At 36.7% G+C, this 13208-nt stretch overlaps 2 protein-coding genes across 2 annotated transcripts; one reads left to right on the top strand and one right to left on the bottom strand.

Moving 5' to 3' along the window:
* Positions 1-33: 33 nt before the first annotated feature.
* Positions 34-5772, bottom strand: LOC116294261 (uncharacterized). The gene is made up of 2 exons (XM_031701820.2): positions 4598-5772; positions 34-3395 (listed from the first exon to the last, which is right to left on the bottom strand). Exons 1-2 carry the CDS (start codon positions 5684-5686, stop codon positions 2634-2636), a joined length of 1851 nt encoding a protein of 616 aa, XP_031557680.2. The 5' UTR covers positions 5687-5772; the 3' UTR covers positions 34-2633.
* Positions 5773-7322: 1550 nt separating this feature from the next.
* On the top strand, positions 7323-11307 carry LOC116294262 (uncharacterized). Its single transcript, XM_031701821.2, has 2 exons — positions 7323-8601; positions 9323-11307. The coding sequence occupies exons 1-2, from the start codon at positions 8158-8160 to the stop codon at positions 10037-10039; spliced, it is 1161 nt and encodes a 386-aa protein (XP_031557681.2). The 5' UTR covers positions 7323-8157; the 3' UTR covers positions 10040-11307.
* Positions 11308-13208: the final 1901 nt, after the last annotated feature.

Consider the following 13208-nt stretch of genomic DNA (forward strand, 5'->3'; position numbering starts at 1 on the left):
ACACAACCACATAGTAACATTATATGTCATGGAATATTTATAAAATTTCAGATTTATTTTCTAGTACCCATTCTCCTCTCGGATTTCAATATGGCAGTCGTGTTCTTCTTAGCCAATTATATCTGGACACGACAAAGACAATAGTTTTACATCTCGTCAACACAATTGAGTTACTAAAAATGTTTGAACATCAATTTCAAGTAATTTTCTATCTTGAGCGTAAGTTAATATGCTAAGTTTAAACATAAATTTTCAAAAATTAATATTACCTTGCAAATGCATGTTGCATTTGATTCGTTTCGGCTCTCATGCACGCATGATTCTATGTCGCTCTAAGTGAATATTTGCTTTGTTTGAACAAAAATTCATTTCGTGCTTTAATATGAACGAGGAGTTTGTGTGGGTATGCTCACCGCGATTTCTATCGTGATTTTGAAGTAAATCATAGCAAAAATCTCTCGTGTGAATGAGGGACCTTTACCTAGCTTGTTACAGTTTACAGTTTAGCATGAATATATGTCATTTTATGATTCATTTATTGGAACATAAATTGAAACCGTTTTTGGATTCGTTATTGAGATTGAACGTAAATGTATGTCACACTAGGATTCATAGCTACTGTATAGATGGGCATAAATGTATGTCACTCTAAGATTCATAGCTACTGTATAGATGGGCATAAATTTATGTCACTCTAAGATTCATAGCTACTGTATGGATGGGCATAAATTTATGTCACACTAGGATTCATAGCTACTGTATAGATGGGCATAAATTTATGTCACTCTAAGATTCATAGCTACTGTATGGATGGGCATAAATTTGTCATTCATATATTTAAGATATAAAGTAATATGCCAACCATTATGGTCAAAAGTTTTAATTCAAAATCTGGAAAATCTCAAGTTAAAATGTGGAGTTATGTATTTCTTTAAAATGTATGATGTTAGTTTAAATCAGCTCAAGATGAGCAGTATCTACTTCAAACAAAATGCCGAAATTGTGAGCAAACAAGTTAGAAAATATCCTTAATTTGTATTTTGAATAGGTACACCTTCTTTAGGACTTTAGTGCAAAAGTTCCTCCTTTGAAAAAGTTGTGCTGTGCAATTTTTAAATAAACATCTATTTATGTACGATAAATGTAAAATCGTATCAGGCTATCAACTGAAATAAATGAAATGTTCAAAAATAATCATTCTCATTGATTCCTATGACTCCTTCAGCAATTAATCTTAGATTTATACAGAATCGCCTGCAAGCTATTTTGCTGGGATTGCAGTAAATATGTTAGAACTTACATTTTTGCCAAAAGGGCTCTTTTTTTTTTTGCAAGTATGTTAAATATGCACCTAATTGGACATTTTAGTAAAAAAAGCAGAAAAAGTGCAAAAGTGCAAATATAGCTTTCAACTTGTTTTATGTGGTTTGAGATGGAAAACATTACTGATGAAGAAAGAAATAATACTCAAGGGAATGACATGTGGTCTGAGATGGGAAAACATGACTGATGAAGAAAGAAATAATACTCGAGGGAATGACAATAATAATAATAATAATACACGACCACATCAGCTACGATGTATATAACTTATCGTGTATAAATAAATATTATTATATTATTATTACTATTATTATAATCATCTTCTAATCCTATAAAGATAACAAGCACTTATAGTTGATGTTGTATCTAGTATGCTAAAGTGAGAATCTCTCTCCTCATTAGCACAGCATAGGATCAAAATGGACGTTGCTTTCTAAATAGATTAGTACTTTTCTATAAGGTTATCTAATTTTAACGACAATAACCCGTCAGATAATAATAATAATAATAATCATCATCATCATCATAATCATAATTATTATTATTATTACTTAAAATATATATATATAAATGTTTGCCATTATTTTTTTTAAACATATATTATTAGGATTAATTTTTACTAAATAGATTTTATGGTTATACATTAGTAGATATATTTTTATTATAGTATATTTTGTTATTCTTTTTCTTTTTCTCTCTTTCTTTTTATTTTTATTATTTTAAATAGCTATATATTTTATTGTAGGATATGTGAAGAGATAATCTATACGTCATATATATCTACATAGATACCAAATACAATTTTTCTTTTCTTAAACTAAATTACTAAATTATTATTATTATTACTATTATTATTATTATATATCTATATACCTAATTGAAAAAAAGTTGTCGGGTTCAAAAAAAGGTTATATCATCAAAGCTAAGACCGAAGGGGAGCAAAGGGAAGACAAACAATTATGCTAATTTCATGCGTATTGCAGTTTTCCCTTCCTGTGCACATTTTATGCATCATTGGCTTTGGCATGTTGTTAATCTAGGTCGACCGACTTTACTCTACTGTGCATTTTCACATGTCTATATGCAAATATAATACACATTCCGGAGTACCCAAAATCCTTTTCGGTCTTAGCTTCAATGATATGACCTTCTCGAACCCGACTACGTTTTTTCAATTAGGTGTATATACTATAAGATAATCATATTATTTAAAGCAAGACAGTTCTTTATAGAGTACTCACTAATATGGTGTTCACTATATAGCTGACAGTCACTATATAATCTCACCAGAGGTACAGTATTTGTTGTTTTTACCACCAAGAGAATAGAGAAGAGAAAATGCTTTTCACTCCTTCCCAGACCTTTCTGCCAGCAGTTTTGACTGCATTGACACACGTATTGACCACCTTCTTCACGGGAGCAATGACCTTCTCTTGGAATGCTTTCTTTATCGTCGGTGCATATTCATAGCACAATCCAACTGCTGATCCAACGACATGGCCCACACCATATCCAATTGCACCCATGGCTATGCTTCCCAGAGGACCAGCTACAGAGCCAATAACAGACCCAGCAATTCCACAGGTGATATGACCTGCTGCTTTGGAAGCAGTAGCGACAGAATTGATTTGAAACTGGCGTTTTGATAGGCGGCCTTCCTTCATCCTCTTGTAGTCCTTAAATATATTCCAGGCTGCAAAACCTGTTTCAATCACACCACCAACAGCATATCCGGCAGCAGACAAAGGACTGGATATGGCGCCCAAAATTTCATCTGAAACGTTGCCAACGGCTTTCAGAAAAGCAGGAACACCCTTAGAGATGCCGTATCTTTGAAGACCTTGAAGTGCGGCACTGCCAACGGCTTTCGTACTATCCCAGGCAGGCTTGTACCACGGCTCAACTTGCAGACTGGTGTTCAGGCCACACTTGCACCAATTGACGAAGTGTTCGCAGTTGTTCTCAAAAGCATGGTAGTCACGTTCCTTTTTTCTTAACCTTAACTCAGCTCTTGAAATAACGTCATCGACAGGAAATCTTTGAAGTTCCTCGGGCCATTCCCTTATTTTTGCCTGTTAAAACAAATGAAAGAACTGAAACAAACAGTAAAAATTCAATAGAACCTTTAAGCTCGTGTGAAATGCTTTTTCAATTTCTGGCCAAGTATCATTCCCTAGCATGAAAATGAATGCAACTAAAACAAAGAATTTTATTTTTTTACACGCTGTCTGAAAAATATCTTCAACCTATTGTTTTTTGTTTTTAAATTATTTATTATCAATATTGGCATGGGTGGCGTAGTGCACGTGGTTTCGGGTTTACCGCTCCCCACCACTTCACAATGGAGTATACAATTTAACCACTGAAATGTTTTCTAAATTTTAAGGTTGTTTCAGGGTTCGATTTGTGAGTTAGCCATGCCCTGACTTAGATCAGACCAGAGGTTGTTTCAGGGTTTGATCTGTGAGTTAGCCATGCCCTGACTTTGATCAGCCCAGAGGTTGTTTCAGGGTTCGATTTGTGAGTTAGCCATGCCCTGACTTAGATCAGACCAGAGGTTGTTTCAGGGTTTGATCTGCGAGTTAGCCATGCCCTGACATAGATCAGCCCAGAGGTTGTTTCAGGGTTCAATCTGTGAGTTAGCCATGCCCTGACTTAGATCAGCCCAGAGGTTGTATCAGGGTTCAATCTGTGAGTTGGCCATGCCCTGACTTAGATCAAACCAGAGGTTGTTTCAGTCTGTAAGTTAGCCGTGCCTTGACTTAGATCAGACCAGAGGTTGTTTCAGGGTTTGATCTGCGAGTTAGCCATGCCCTTACATAGATCAGACCAGAGGTTGTTTCAGGGTTCAATCTGTGAGTTAGCCATGCCCTGACTTAGATCAGCCCAGAGGTTGTATCAGGGTTCAATCTGTGAGTTGGCCATGCCCTGACATAGATCAAACCAGAGGTTGTTTCAGGGTTCAATCTGTAAGTTAGCCGTGCCTTGACTTAGATCAGCCCAGAGGCTGTTTCAGGGTTCAATCTGTGAGTTAGCCATGCCCTGACTTAGATCAGCCCAGAGGTTGTTTCAGGGTTCTATCTGTGAGTTAAAATTAGCCATGCCCTGACTTAGATCAGCCCAGTGGCTATTTTAAGGTTTGATCTGCCCTAAAGATTTTTTTCTGACTTCATCCTAAAAGCATTCAAGTATGAATTTTCCATGGTCTATGTACCATGTCTCTTGGAAGTTCCTATATTATAATTTTACAATAAAACCGATATTTGATAATTACCTTTTTCTTTTCTAGCTCCTCGTAAGTCATTGTCCCTTGTTTTATCGTTGCAAAAGCAAGAGGATTAGATTCTGCAGCAGATCGTGAGGATGCGGAGAAGCCAACACTTGGCCCAGTGTACTCGATGACGTGAATGCGGTCGTCTACATCGACGTCCGTGCACAAAAAATGGTGATCATAGAGCCCACCAAGTGCTCCTTGACAGAAAAGATGGTCACCTCGTCTCACATTCATCTCTCTGCAACTAACCGGCACATCTTTAAACTTTCCCTCTTTCAAATATTTGCCTAAAAAAATTTTCTGCTCTTGTTGTGATTTCTCCTCTATTTCCTGCCATTCGGCTTCGCTTATTTTTAGGCATTCATAGCTAGTGGGACGGATCGTGGTTGTGCTGGTTCTCATGCATGGATCGTAAGTGGATGGCGACGGTGTCTTGATTGAAGCAGTTATTGGTTTCCTTGTAAATTGTGATAGACTCTGATCAGTCGATCGCGAGTTTCTCCGCAGACATCTTTGCTCATCAAGGAACTCACGGCATCCAGAAGAATCATTGGATTTTGAGGACGTCGTTGTTTGCTGAAGAAATTCATCCCTCTTTGTCTGGGTTGAAGCAATTGGTGGTTTCCTTGTATACTCTTGCGAGGGACTCTGGCCCGCAGTCGATCTGGATTTTTTCAATTTTCTTTGCTCATCAAGGAACTTACGACACCCAGAAGAGTCATTGGATTTTGAGGACTTCGTTGTTTGCTGAAGAAATTCATCCCTCTTTGTCTGGGTTGAAGCAAATCCATCCAAGAAATCATTTCCCGAAAATGGCTTCTTTAAAACCGTGTCATTGAATTTCGAGGGCTTTATAGTTGTGTGCTGCACACATCCATTCGTCTTTGTTTTGCCCTTCAAGAATCCATTCAAAAAATCATTTTCCGGCGAGGAATACAAATTGTCTTCGACCCAACTGCGGTTGCTGTCGAAGTCATACGAGGGATAGAGTCTTCTGCCCGTTAATGGTGAGCATTGCTCGCTTTCTTTTAGGGCTTTGTCCATCTTATGCTTCCATTCATCATGCTTGGACGAGTACGGCGAAGGCATCTTGAATCCTTAGTGATTTAAGACAGTATTTTCAGTAGTATAACTGCGGCCGCCAGCGACTTAAAACAAAGAACTGACTTCTTGGAATTGAGGGATCTTTTTATGATGTCATTCGAATACCAAATAAGGGAAACCACTAAAACTGTCCAATAGAAAGAGTTGCTCTCGAAGCACATTCTAATGTTTTGTCGTCTACCATGACTACGTCCGGTCAGACTTCCGGGCTTTTGTATTTTTTATATTTAGAGGACAGTGATCAGTAACAGCAATTACAAAATACTGAATCTTCTTCATGAAGATTCGGTAAAGTTAGTAAGGTTTTCATCAATGTCGAACCAAACAGACTGAAAAGTGTAAACAATTGTGTTCTAGGGAAATTCCCCTGGGAATATTCCCCCTCCATCCAAAGCGAACAGACGAATCTTAGCCAATGAATCAAATTACACAAAGTTATTTAATTAAAAAAAGAAATTTCTCATTTCTTTTCCAAGAATGCCTAAAAACCTTGCATATATCGTACTATGAGTGATTAATCTCAAAAATGCCTTCTTTCTATCATCTACTATGAAGTTTTTCTCGATATTGCTGCTATACTAAAAGACTATTAAAGCGAAATGTAGGTAAATAGCATGAATCAAGAAGAACTAGGGAGATCCCCTTTCTTGACTGAAGATTATAGTATTGATTTTCTTCATATCAGATCAAAATTAAAATTCAATTTGCTAAGACACGGATGAAAGACACAAGAAATATATTAAAAGAGTCTCTTTTTGTCGCTGCTCACTACGAGGTGAAGCTGAGGAAAACATCGCCGTCGGGGGACAACAAAACACACAACAAACTTTCCCGCGGTTTCGGTTAAAGTGCTTATAAGCCTTTGCACAATATTTTTAGAATTGATTCTTTAGATAGTGGATAGTTGATTGTGAAAATATTTCGTCATTTGAATGTCGGGTCTTTAAGATACGAAGGTTTTTATTCCCAATGTGTTAATCACTATGACGTATCATAAGGGATCATTTAATATACAACACTGCACTCGTTCTGGAATACAGTATTTTAAAAGCATCACCCTTTTACTCGTGACTCACGTAAAGGTTCTTACAAATTTGTTTTCATAAAATGTTCAGCGTTCAATATTAAAAGTTGCCACAAAATAACTCAAATCCCTTATGTTACGTCATAGTCATTAACATACTGGAAATATAAACCTTCGTATCTCAAAGACCCGACATTCAAATGACGAATTATTTTCACAATCAAATATTCACTATTTAAAGAATCAATTCTTAAATGCGTTTTGTTATATAGCAAGTGTCAAAGAAAACATAGCAATTGTTTGATTTTTTTAAATTTTTTGATTTTGTAATCGAAAAACGGGGAAATCACTTCCGGTATTGTCGTTACCGGTCAACAACATTTTATTGCCCGCTGCATAGTTAATAATTTAGTGAGCCGTTTCCAAGGAAACATCGAAACTTGTTCTGCACGTTCACGTGATTGCTCGGCTGACTGTGTTAAGTCGGAATATAATTCGTTATAAATTCTAGTTTAAAGCTATAAATATTATTTCAGTTAAATTAGCAACTGCAATGGACTGAAATAAATATTATCAATTAGATTTTAAAAAAGTCAATCAAGTTGATTTTCAGTGTTACATTGTTGGAAAACCGTTCAAATGTTTTGTCTGCTGGATGTCATAGATGTGACTCGTTCGCTCCTTTGTTCTTTTCTTTATTAGTTTCATCCTTGATTCAGATTCGTTCCATCCTTTCTATTTTCCTCCTTTTATTCTCAGCTAGTGCAATCTTTGGTTAGCTAATTTAGTTTTTTTCTTCTCTTACTCCTTCCACCCTTGATTCGTTCCTTTGTTCCTTCTTTCCTTCCCAGTATTCCTTCCATCCTTGCATTTGATGTGTTCATTCCTTGTTCTTAGCAGATGTTAAAAAATGGACCTGAGGCTGAGGTACGATATGTGTATGGTATTTTTCGGGATTTTTTGGAAAAGGAATTTTCTGGCAGACTTCAGTGACACTTGGATCGGCGAGCTTGTCTTGCGCAAGGCACTACACATGAGTACCAAACTGATGACCAAGAGAGAATGAACTAGATCATATTCTCTTGGTATGACGTAATGGATTCTTAAAGACCCATCATTTCCGAGAAGTCCCTTTCTTGTCACTAGGTCACTGTAGCAGTACATCGCAAGCGCTTGGTTCTTTGAAATAACACATACTGACTGAACTATAAATGATCCAATACCAGATGATGTCTATGGCGTCCTCGTCCACATGATACGCAGTTTTCACAAGAAGAAGAAAGTCTGTCACTAGAGTGAGTTCGAGAGATAAGATAGGAAAGTTCTTTTAACATACGGAAGAGACTAATCATAAGGTTTAGAAGCGTACATTACTAGTAAACGGCCAAGCGGTTTGAAGAATTTGCATGACCAATCAATCTACGAACTCTCAATGTCAAGAATACGAGAGAGCGAAGCTAAATTCATTACGCCGTATACTGCACTTCTTGCTGAGAACGATGACTGTCCAAGGCCAAAAGAACTTAGTGAAGCCAAATGGAAGGAACTCGAACAAAAATCACTACAAGAACAGAAGGAATTTCTTGACAAATATTTGAAAAAGGGGATGTTTGAAGAAGAGTTAGTTAGCTCCGAAGATAAGAATGTAAGAAAAGGTGACCATCTTTTATATCAAGGAGGGTCCGGTGGATTGTATGACCACCATCTTTTGTGCACGGAGGTCGATGGAGACAACATAATTCACGTAATCGAATACGGTGGGCCAAGTTGTGGCTTCTCTGCATCCTCAGAATCAGTTGTATCATCCAATATCGTTGCTTTTGGAGCAATACGAAAAGGAAAATTGACTTACGAATTTCTTGTGAAGGAGAAGAGAGTAAGGACCAAATTACCTTTCTTAATAGTTACTAAGTCATAATTTAAACCATGCAAAAAAATACTTCTTCAATTCTTCTTTATCAGGTTGAATTCGATATACTTAATGGCACGGAAATTGATCAGCTACGATTTTTCACTCATTTTGGGACCATTCATCTTTTACGGGTATTGGAGGTGGGGGGATTTAGGGGGCAAAAATATTGCATTACAGGAGGGTACCCCCTCCCCCCCCCCAAAAAACTTTAGCTAACTAGAAAATTTATTTAAAAATTTATCCTGTTTAAATAGGACGCCACATAAAAATATTTAAGGTTGGGAAGTGGTCATAAATTTTTTTACTTACAATTCTCAACAGCAATGATTAAAAAATGTATGATTTACCTCCATTTCCGTTTATATTATTTTTGTATGCTTCCACAGTTTTTACCTTCGTATTATATACTATTTCAACTAATATAAAACATATAACGACATCATATCCCCACATCAAAATCTCCTTTAATAAATGGATATCTTCAACGAATTTCTATGAAATTCGATTACTAGCAGTGCCACTTGCGCTATTTTTTGAACAAACTTGTGTGTATATCAGTTTCCTTAAGAGGGGGGGGGGGGGGGTGCTAGCCAACTGAATATATATCAACCCCCTAGATCTACCAGATTATCTAAGATCTTGAAAAAGTTCTTTGCTATTGCTTACGGTTTGTTTGTTTTAACAGGCAAAAATAAGAAAGTGGCCTAAAGAGCTCCAAAGGTTTTCTGTCGATGATGTTATTTCACGAGCTAAGTCAAGGAAAAACGAACGAGACTACCATGCCTTTAACAACAACTGCGAGCACTTCGTCACTTGGTGCAAGTGTGGCCTGAACACTAGCTTGCAAGTCGAGCCGTGGTACAAGAGAGCCTGGGATATTGTAAAAGCCGTTGGTGGAGCAATGGAATGTCTTAAAACATACGGCATCTCTGAAGGCGTTCCTGCTTTATTGAGAATTGTTGGAAACGTCTCAGATGAAATTGTGGGGGCCATATCCAGTCCTTTGTCTCCTATCGGATTCGGAGTTGGTGGTGTGATAGAAGCAAGTTTTGCAGTCTATTATGTATACCAGGATCACAAGAAGACGAAGCAAGAGCGCTTATCAGAAAGCCAGTTTGAAATCAACACTGTCACTACTGGTTCCAAAGCAGCTGGTCATATCGCTGGTGCCACTGTTGGGTCGGTAATTGGGACTACATTCGGTGTTGTAGGAAGTTTAGCTGGAGGTGGAATTGGATATGGTGTGGGCCATGTTACTGGATCAGCAATTGGATGGTGTTATGAATATGCATCAAAGATAAAACATTCAAAGTTTACTTCTGGCTCCGGTGAAGAAGGCTGTCAAAACGATGTGCCTGCAAGCCTGGAGCAAAACTCAAAACTGAACGTTTTGTACAGTTAGATGATGATTGCACATTGCACCAAAGATATAAAACATTCAACGTTTACTTCTGGCTCCGGTGAAGAAGGCGTTTAAAGCAGGCAGTCAAAACCATGTGCCTGCAAGACTGAAGCAAAACGTTTCTTCTCGAACGACTTTTTTTGCTTGCAAGTAAGGCCTAGGGCAAACGTCGAACTTTCCATGCACCGAACTCATTAAAAACAATGGATATCAGGTGATAATGAGGCGGCATTCTTTGATGTAATTATGTTCAGTGCATGGAAAGTTCGACGTTTGCCCTAGGCCTTAATGACTCAAAACTAGACTGTTTGTATAGTTAGATGATGATTGTTAACCTAGTTATTTTATCCATGTAGACGAAACAACTCGAATTTAAAAAAAGTTGAATTGCACAACAAATTGAATTCAAGTTCTCATAAGATTTAAATTCCTTTGATTTGTTCTCCAAATTCAGCTGTCACATGCAAGGGGTCTATAGCGGAATCGTACAGTTTGGCTTAGCAGCAAAGTAGGATTTTGGTACCGTGGACGCCAATCAAAGTGTTTCCATGACATTGTCGGAAAATACAATGTTTTCAAGGGCACGTGCTTATGGAATGTCATGGAAACGCCTTGATTGACGTCCACAAAAACCTGCGTTATGGTGACGACGATTCCTCGCGTGCTATTGTGAAACACGGCTGTAAGGAACAACACTACATCAACGAAAAATAAATCAAATTGTATTTGTTTCAATATAGTCTCATACATAATCAATTTAAACGTGTGATTGACCTGCTGTCATGAATGCATTGTTGGCTATCTTCAGTGAAAACAACTTGACAGTGGACGACATAAATTTGACAATTCCTAAATCATATACCTTTTGCAGTATGTAAGAAGCTATAGGTACTTTATTTAAACACAGTGAAACTCTTCAGGATTTACAATTAGTGATAATAATATTAATAATAATAATAATAATAATATTATTATTATTATTATTGTTATTATTATAATCATAATAACAATAATGATAATAATATTAATAATAATAATAATATTGATAATAATAATAATAATACTTCATTAAAACATATAATATAACTCTACTCTATTAATTAATGAATTAACTAATACTGCTTTCCGAGAGTGTTATGTATACTTAGAATAAATTAATTGAAGGAATTAATTGAAAAAACTGCTCTAGTACACGTCTGCTCGAAATTGCCTCAGAATGCTTGCGTGTTCTTAATTACAACTATAAAATAAATGTTTTGTTTATTGTCTTTTTGTAGTCTTTTGTAAATTTTTATATTCATTCAGAAAATTTCTTTCTTTCTTTCTTTCTTTCTTTTTTTTTTTTTTCTTTCTTTTTTTTTTTTTTTTTTCTTTCTTTTTACTTTCTTTCTTTCTTTCTTTCTTTCCTTTTTTCTTTCTTTCCATCCTTCCTTCCTTCCATCTTCCTTTCCTTCTTTCTTCATTCCTTCCTTCCTTCCTTCCTTTCTTCCTTTTTCTTTTTCTTTCCTTCCTTCCATTAATCCTTGCGTTCGTCCGTCCGTTCGTTCATTTATTCATACATCCGTTCGTTCGTTATAATCACTTTTTTACTTTCCTTGCTCAGTTTTCACTTTTCTTCACATTCTTTTTCCATCGGTACTTCTCCAGTGTTGACTGAAAGCTCAAAACACTAGGCTCTAACATTGCAACCCCAACCTTATTTCGTCTCATTAGAGCTACACATGCTTGTCTTATCTGCTTACATCGACATAAATGAACTACAGGATTTAAAAACGAGTAAACATAAACCAAAGTAACTGTACCTTCCCAAGCAATAGTCAATGATCGATTCCTACCAAACTTTGAAATGACAATTACAACAGTCACAAATGGAATATAGCAAATAAACAGCACGGATGTAATAATGAGAAGCGTCTTCAGAGTTTTCTTGTGAAGAATTGTCTGGATAATCCGTTGCGATGGTGTATGGAGGGTATGTATATGTACGTGATGAGCTTTGAGTTTGTTTAACGACTTGATATAGCAGCATACTATGACAACAAGAAGAATAAACATGAGTGCTGCAGCGTATCCCATATGTTCTGGTCTCGTTGCGTGGAACCTTGCCGTCGTTACCAAGCACGCCCCCATCAAGCAGCCGATGAGAAACTTATAAACTTTCCTATTTGTGATAACTTGCTTGTATCTTGTTTGAAGACGAATCGCAAAATAACGATCAATACTTATAGCAGTGACGACGAAAAAAGACGGGCTGCAGACGATATGAGACAGCACGTTCCCTGCTTTCAAGAGAGAGCAATAAACTTCAACATTTGAATACAGAAATGCGATTTTTCTGGCGATAAATAACGGTTGAATAAGAAGACCAACTCCGAAATCTGTAACAGCGAGGCAGCAAATCAAAATGAACGATGGTTTTCGTAGGCTTGGTGTTTTAATGATGCTCAAAATCAGAAGTAAGTTAAGGATCATTGAAGGTATTGAGAGAAACGCGTTGATGATGACACAGATGATGTCAGCTGTGACTACGAAATTTCTGGAGTCATCATTGTGAGAAATTTTTAAATATGGGCAAAGTTTTGTCGTTGAGTTTACGTCCATTTTCCTTGCAAGAAAAACCTTCTTTTATGTGGAAATTTGAATTGCGAAAAATAAAAAAGACTCGACTTCTCGCATGAAATCGTTCCTCCTTTGATCATGAACGATGCGGTTGACTTTCCTTTATATACAAGCTTTGCACCATCACGTGATGGCACCCATGACAGGAGGCAGGAACAATTGAATCTGTTTTAATCTGATTTACTACATGACGAAGAATTCTGTTTCCCAGAGGAAAAACTATATATTGTTGTGCCTCCTGTCATGGCGTGATGGTGCAAAGCCTTTTTTCTTCGTTTGCACCATGACTTCATAGCCGCCATCTTGGTTGAAAGTCACTGAATTTTTTGTCTTTTGTGATTTCACTCAGTTTGGAATGATTCAAAACCATAAATAGAAACTAGACACCTGCAAGAGTTCTTCATAAAAACTAGAACTGACATGTATACATCATTTTATTTGCACAGGTCTTATTCAATAAACTTTGAACAGCGTAGTTAGTTTTTTTAATAACTTTCACGAGCACAGTTATTTGTTGTTGATATTTTTCCTAGTCAATCAAAACATGACA

Source organism: Actinia tenebrosa, unplaced genomic scaffold (genome assembly GCF_029948245.1).
Source record: "Actinia tenebrosa isolate PJP-AT-01 unplaced genomic scaffold, QUT_ActTen_1.0 PGA_scaffold3__52_contigs__length_22856419, whole genome shotgun sequence".
NCBI lineage: Eukaryota > Metazoa > Cnidaria > Anthozoa > Actiniaria > Actiniidae > Actinia > Actinia tenebrosa.